At 54.4% G+C, this 7,492-nt stretch overlaps 3 protein-coding genes across 3 annotated transcripts; all 3 read left to right on the forward strand.

Moving 5' to 3' along the window:
* The first annotated feature begins 723 nt into the window (after positions 1–723).
* Positions 724–2,784, forward strand: BO72DRAFT_212083 (uncharacterized protein). Its single transcript, XM_040939681.1, has one exon. The coding sequence runs from the start codon at positions 1,184–1,186 to the stop codon at positions 2,561–2,563; it is 1,380 nt and encodes a 459-aa protein (XP_040798366.1). The 5' UTR covers positions 724–1,183; the 3' UTR covers positions 2,564–2,784.
* A 1,433-nt stretch (positions 2,785–4,217) lies between these two features.
* On the forward strand, positions 4,218–5,331 carry BO72DRAFT_461424 (putative alkaline lipase; the record flags this gene model as incomplete). The annotated part of the gene is made up of 6 exons (XM_040946520.1): positions 4,218–4,302; positions 4,355–4,482; positions 4,532–4,595; positions 4,646–5,016; positions 5,071–5,115; positions 5,170–5,331. 6 exons carry the CDS (start codon positions 4,218–4,220, stop codon positions 5,329–5,331), a joined length of 855 nt encoding a protein of 284 aa, XP_040798367.1.
* Positions 5,332–6,188: 857 nt separating this feature from the next.
* On the forward strand, positions 6,189–7,348 carry BO72DRAFT_450870 (uncharacterized protein). The gene has a single exon (XM_040945357.1). It carries the CDS (start codon positions 6,599–6,601, stop codon positions 7,307–7,309), a length of 711 nt encoding a protein of 236 aa, XP_040798368.1. The 5' UTR covers positions 6,189–6,598; the 3' UTR covers positions 7,310–7,348.
* Positions 7,349–7,492: the final 144 nt, after the last annotated feature.

Consider the following 7,492-nt stretch of genomic DNA (forward strand, 5'->3'; position numbering starts at 1 on the left):
TTATGTCGAGAACCCGGGGGAGATGGGAAATTCAAGCCATCGCTGCTGCCGGCGGGGGTGTGACGGTGTATACTGCACGAGATCCGAGCTGAGAAGATGTCGAGGAGGAGACGCCAAGCGATTCGGATACGGAGTGGCTCGAGTCAGGCAAGGTCGAGTATCTGCCGTTCATCACCCCACAGGACGCGAGTCCTAAGAGGGCGCCGGTAGTGATGGACCGCTTCTCGTATGAAGGGAATAGCTGGAGTGGGCGGACCGGCTGGGATCGTCGGTCTGGGTCGGGCATCTCAGTTATTGCTCAAGGCAACCCTCATATTATCGTATCCCGGAAGCGCACCAAACAAGGGCGGGTCGGGATCTACGGTTCAAGTGGTTTGGTCACCTTTCTGGGAATGTGCTTGTATAGGAGAGCCGAATGTTTGTGCATGGGGTGGAGATGTTTATGTGGGATGGAGTGATTCGCACCAGTGATCGCATTGTATGCACCCTGAAAGACTTACTTCCCTCACCGAGCAACAGAAGAAATCTCAATGGCAATAAATCTCATTGCCTAGGCAATTGACCTACTCGTGCATTCGTAGAAGCTGCCCACGTCCCGGGACTCATGGTAGGAGCTACGTTGAACGCGTCAGCTCTTGGGATCCAGACCAACAATGTAGATGAAGCGCTAACGCAGCCAAGCAGCGCCTATCCTGAAAGAAGACTTACCTTCCATACCCCATACCCCGCGTTTTGAAGGTGGTGGTGAAGATTGTAGATGGTCGGACGCGCCAACCGGCCTTGTTTCGTCGGCTCCACATCAGAGTTCGGCATGTCTGGGGCAAGCTGATGTGCTTGACAACGACAGCTACGCGAAACGCTAGAGTGAAGACTGTAATGCTTTCGGTTCGTGTGGTCGAGGATGAGAAGATGTGCGTGGTAGTGTACGTTTAGTGCATTATAGTCTGCTGGCCCACTTTTCGGGCAGATGGTGCTGTCTCCAGCTTTCTCCCGAGCATTGCTCAACGATAAAAATCGTTGTCACGGCCCCACTGCTTTTCACTTAACATGCTACGATATGTGAGCTTCAGTTCCACTCCCAGGTCATTGCGAGCACAAGACAGGGGGGTATATAAGCTGCTTCCAGCTGCCTGTGAATGCCTTCCATGACCACCTCATCAGAGTCTCCACATTGAGATCAGCCATGGCGTCTCTCACGCTGCTCCTTCTGTCGTATCTACCGCAGGTCTTTGCTTCTATCACGGTCTGGGACCCCAGCGATTCCGCTGATGTGACGGCCGATGCTGTAGACAACACACTGGTGGCCGATTACACCACCGACAATGGCGGCGCGCAGTACCTGATCTACAATATCTCCGGACCATATTACTACTCAGAAGAGGATGTCGAACTGGCACACGTGACTCTGACGGTCGACGCCAATGATACCAGCGTCCTCGTCGGCACGGAGGGATCAGTCGTGAACCTCTCCTACAGTGATGTGATCAAGTATGGCTACAGCACATGGCTGAACCAGGCCAGTTTCTTCGGCGTCAACGCGGCAATCAACATCGCCAACCAATCGACCGCGTACATCGACCATGCCAACGTGACGGTCCACAACGGCGCTGCCAACGTCTATGCTTACGGCACCGGCACCATCGTCTATGTCAACGACACCGACCTCTACAGCTCCGGACCGGTATCGCATGGCTTATACGCCGGCGGCAACGGCACCTTTGTGGCCAATAACATCCGCCATTTCTCGGGCGGCGAGCGCAGCTCGGCCTTCTCCGGAGACAGTCCAGCCGGATATCTGCACATCACCGACGCCGTCGCCCACACAGCCGGCATCGGAAGCGCCATCTTCTACACTCTAGGCGAGACTTATGGCACCAACGTGATCGGACATGCCGAGAACGCACCGAGCCTGTTCTCTGATGGGGTGCAAAAGTCGGCTTTTACCAATGTCGACCTCACCGCAGGCTTGCTCGCCGGCACCATCCTCTTCTCCTCTTCTTCGCGCAGCAGTGGCGCTTCGCTGAGCTTCACGAATTCCCGGTTGACCACTCTTGGGGACGACATGCCCGCGTTGTGGTTCGGCAATGTCATCGCCGAGGCCGAACTGGTCGCCACCACGCTGAACACCACTTCCGGTGTTCTGGTTCTGGCCAACACCTCGCAGGTGACGCAGGCGTTCGACCATTTTGCCGGGTATGAGGAGAATTCCAGTATCCAACCAGCCGAGGTGACCGTGACCGTGTCGGAGTCGACTCTGACAGGCGACATTGTCGCGTATAACAGCAGTCTCATTGCTTGGAGGTTAACCGACTATTCCAGCTGGACCGGGGCTGCTGTGGATGGTCGCGGCAAGGGGTACTTGGGCGTCTCGCTCGATGCCACTTCGAACTGGACTCTGACTCAGAGTGTCTATCTGCAGAACTTCACCGACGCAGATACCTCCTTGAATAACATCATCAGCCAGGGGTACAGCATCTACTACAATAAGTCGTCCTCGGCCAACTCGTGGCTCGGGTCGGCTAATGCCTCCTTGCCCGGTGGTGGAAGCTTGATCGCGTACTAGGCAAATCCTGCGACACGGATGACTTGACGACTACTGTTTGGGGTATTCTCGTATCTTTCAGTGTCGCCGTTTCTGGTCGAAATGATAATCGTGAAAAGGTGGACTGCTATGGACCAGAAGACCCCTGGTTGGTTGAAATTGAGAGGAAGCGGGAGAGGAAGGATGGACTGTAAATAGCTGCGTGATGTTGAGCGCGCGACCTAATTCTCTCTCTTTTTTAGCCTTGAGATCAATGGGTTGACACTTACTTTCTGCATGACAAGATTCAAAGTAACCCACTAGCGGGATTTTGGTAGAAGGAACAGCACATAGTCAATGAAAGCAATTGAGCGCAAACCCATGGACATCGTAGATCTGCTGCTAAATCGCTTGTAGTCGACGGTAGTGGCTTGGTGGATGATCCCACAAATGTGGGCGTTAGTCAACCAAGTTCGAACGTGCCATGGCCCGTAGAGCATTCGACAACGAGCATATCCTGGTGACAAGCGATGGCTCGTTTCAAAATCCGACAGCGTCCATTCATCGGCTTAATCGAAACTATAGCACTATGCTGAGTACCTCAGCACGAGGGACAAAACCCTCGCTCTGGCTCGGGCGAATAGGTGATAGATCGGATCCAGCCCGATGCAATTACCGCGCAGGATGAGAGGCATCGAGCCTTAGACCCCCTTATGGCCAAACAGTTCCTATCTAGGCATTCAAGCCCGATGACGGTGCAATTGGGTTCAGATGAAACGTGCTTTACCACCGATTGCATTCATGGAAATGGTAAGGAGGCAGAAAATTCCCAACGAGGGAGTGTGGAAGTAGATTTTTCCGAATGTGTGGGTTGAAAGCCCGTGGGGCTTATGCGAGGCCTAAAAGTAGAACCTCGACAGCCCTGTGCATTTATCCTTGTTGAGATAGCTTGCATCGTTGCGAACAGCGATCGTCGGCCGCGATCAGCATGCTCGAAGCCGGACCGAACGGAAGAGGCCTGGAAGACAGCCATCAACAACGTGATCCAAGCGCCCGAGGTTTTGCCAGCCGCTAAGACAGATCCAATGGTTGCAAAATTAAGGTTCATGGGGGAGAAAGAGCCGGTGCATCGCCGGTGAAATGTGGGCTGCGAATCGGGGAGGGCAGATTGACTCAAAATTGAGCTGGCGGAGCGGCGCTCCACCCCTGAAACAACCATCGCTTTCCTCCAGCCGGTTTCAGGCTTGCAGCTCGTACTGCAGCTCGTACTGCATAAAATCTTCACTCTAGATGCGACAACACCGGCACTGGGCACCTCAAACCTGTGTCATCGACTCGGCCAAGATTGTGCTCGGATCCAGGGCACCAGTCAGGTCGTGGTGCTAGTCGTCCAGCTAGGATTACGGTTCGTGCTACTGGAGAAATCAATCTTTTCAAAAAGCTTAAGTCGATCCCAGGCGCATATCACATCCGTGGATGACATGTCTCCTAGGTGGAGTCAACGCAATTCATCAAGCCGAGGTGCAGCGGTCGGATTCATGTTTCATCTCAATGGCAGAGAATTCGACAGAGAATTCCGGCCTGGCCCTGGCCTGGAGGAGGGTATAAAAGAGGCCGCTGGGTCTCTCCATTCTTTTCGTCGCAAGCTCAACCTCTTCAGTCTCTACAGTCGCTCGTTATCACGTCATCAGTCACCATGCATCTCAAGAAGTCCGTCGTCTTGGCCGGAGTGGCCTTGATCCCTGTGGCCTGGGCCGTGCCCACGAAGCGAGCTACCGCCGGTGAGTTCGTCCTCTGGGCTGTTGTCCAATCGATATGCTGACCTCTTCTCAGATACTGCCGAATGGACGGAGCTTCACCGGGCTGCGCAACTTGCCTCTGCCGCATACACCGGCTGTATCGGCACCGCATTTGATGTGACCATTACGAAGCAGCTGAACGATCTGGTCACAGACACTCAGGTAGGGATCGCATCATGATGCTCGATGACACAGGACTAACCCTTCCCAGGGCTTCATTGGCTACTCCACAGAGAAGAAGCGCATCACGGTTGCCATGAGAGGCTCAACCAGCGGTAAGCATCCATACACAACTTCATAGAGTCTGCAATGCTGATAGTTCCAGCCACTGACATCGCCAACGACGTTGACACGACATTGGTGACTCCCAGCCTCTCCGGCATCAACTTCCCATCAGGCGCCCAGATCATGCATGGCATCTACTCGCCCTGGTCATCGGTCCACGACACGGTCATCTCCGAGGTCAAGACCCTAGTGGAGCAGTACCCAGACTATGATCTGGAATCCACTGGCCACTCCCTAGGCGGGTCCCTGACGTACATGTCGTACATTGCGTTGACGCAGAACTTCCCAGAGAAGACGGTCATTAGCAATGCGCTGGCCGCATACCCGATCGGCAACTCCGCCTTTGCTGAGTTTGGCACTTCGCAGAATGGCACCTTGAACCGGGGTAACAATGCTGATGATGGTGTCCCGGTGAGTTCGGAATCGTCCACGGCGAGAGAATGAAAAGGCTGACCACGCACACAGAACATGTACATCATGTGGCCTTATGACTTTGTCCACTACGGAACGGTGAGTAGAACATCTTGCGCCGGGCCCTTGAACTCGTACTGATCAAACGAGCAGGAATACTACAGCTCCGGGACTCAGAGCAGCACGGTCAAGTGTAGCGGCGAGCGGGACACCCAGTGCTCAGCGGGCAACGGCCAGTTGGGTGTCACTGCAGGCCACTTCTCCAACTTTGGCATTGCGATGGGAATGGCAGGCTGCAGCGCTTCGCTGTTGTAGGAGTGCGAGTGTATTAGAGTGTGGACACGGCTGATGACGGAGCAAAGGGGGAGGGAGCATCGCAGCAGGTCTGTGGTTCGTGTATTGAGAATCGTGTGAGTGTACCGGTTCGAGGCCCTATACAGGAGTTCAGTATCGTATAGTGAAATGTTTTTAGAATTGTATATAGGCTTGTGTGAGCCAACCTACCTCGGTTATCGCAATGTTGCGGAGGATGTAGAGCCGCGATATCCATCATGCCAATCCTCGCTGGGATCCAAAATGCCGCTCAGGGTCAAGAGACCAAGGTGCAAAAGTCTGTAGAGGATAGTTTGAGTTCAGACAAGAAGCAAAACAGGCATTGAAGGACGACAATTTGGAGCACGCGAGTCTTCTGACCGTCGATTCGTGCTATGCGCTGCTCAGGCCCGTCATTTCAGTTGAATGGTGCCTGGCAACATGCAATCGAAACAAGCACCGGTCGGACGAGGTTTTCAAAGGATAATTTTAAAATTTGATGCGCAGACCGGGCGAGCCAGTCGGAAGCAATGCGATCTTGAATAGCGACCATAGATGGTAGGCGATAGTGCTGTGGTTGAAGTTGTTGCCGATGCAGGCTTGTTGGTGTTTGTCATGACGCGCTGTCACATGCTCGGCGGTGTGGGCGAGGAAAAACAATGTTCCTGCCCTCGGTGCGGACCGGAATCGTTCCGCTCTCTTCCGAGCTGAGGCTCCCGATTGACTGTCTCAGACCGAGTTTACATACTGAGCAGGGGGAAGAAACTGATCTTTTGCAAGTAAATAATGTCGCTATTACAGAATTATGAGAGATATACTTAAAGATCTTCAGCACTAACTCGATAGATCTGCATTAGGTTGTTTAGATCTTGGTTTGGATGATGCACGAACTATATATTTCCTCCGCGGAACGCGTTCAGTGACTGGGAACAAGAGGCGTAGCACAATCTTCAACGAAGCCCATTCTGCAAAGCCAGGATCCTACTCCAACGGCGATTCTCGCCCATAAGCCGCACCCCTATGACATCCATTTACATTCGAGGCTGATATCCATAGATGTGGTGAAAGTGCCGGGTTGGGGTGTTTGCATTGTTTGTGGTGGAGCAGCAAGGCTTAGTCCACCGACGGCGACTCCACTGGCCAGTGGCCAGGTGGTTCAGTACAACAACAGCAAGGCTGACAGATTCGACGCCATGGCATATAATCATGTTGTGATCGCTGTCCACCTCCTTCGAGGACTGGCTTACTAACAAACCACCACACATCTACCATGTCGCTTCACGATCTCCCCGAGTTCCTCCTCCTCTGCCGCGAGGACGAGTCGGTGACCGCCTTCGAGGAGGCGCTGGCGCGACAATGGCCCGCCCACGCGACGGAGCCGAAGGTCCAGTTTCGCATTGTGAGGCAATCGCTGCGTGACGTGCCCGCCACTACCCCCTTCGACCTGATCGTCTCCCCCGCCAACTCCTACGGCCTCCTCGACGGGGCCTTCGACGATGCCATCACCCGCAAATTCTGCCTCCCCGACCATCCCTACGAGACCCTGACGCGAGCGGCGCAGCGGGTCCTCTACGAGCGCTGGCGCGGCTTTGTGCCCCCCGGAACGTGCACGCTGGTGTCCTTTCCTGAGTCCTTGACCCCCAACGAGTGGGGGTGTCGGTGGGTGGCCCTCTGTCCGACGATGCGCATGCCAGACCGCGTGAGTTGGGATCGCGAGGTGGTGTACGAGTGTATCTGGAGTCTGCTGGGACAGCTAGAAGGGTGGAATCGGGGGCGTGCGACCGATCGCATTGAGCGGATCTTGATCCCTCCGCTGGCGACCGGGGTGGGCAGGGTCAGTCCGCAGCGCTGGGCGGCCCAGATGGTACTGGCGGTCAGACATTTTGTGGATGCGCTGGAGCGACCGGCGCACTGGAGCAAGATGAACTGGCTGGATGCGGCGGATCATCATCGTGATATCCTCCCCACGTGGAATATGTGATGGCGTGAGATGTGATGGGGCTGAGAAGGAAGAAGCGGGGGGGTGGGAGAAGGGGAGGGGGAGATCTAGAATCTAGTCTTTCTCTATTACAAGACTCTAATATAGATCCACTATGATCGCAAATACACCTCATCCTTAGTTACTTCTTCTTCTCGAGACTTTCCTCGAGACTTTTATTATGGG

Source organism: Aspergillus fijiensis (genome assembly GCF_003184825.1).
Source record: "Aspergillus fijiensis CBS 313.89 unplaced genomic scaffold BO72scaffold_50, whole genome shotgun sequence".
NCBI classification, from domain to species: Eukaryota; Fungi; Ascomycota; class Eurotiomycetes; order Eurotiales; family Aspergillaceae; genus Aspergillus; species Aspergillus fijiensis.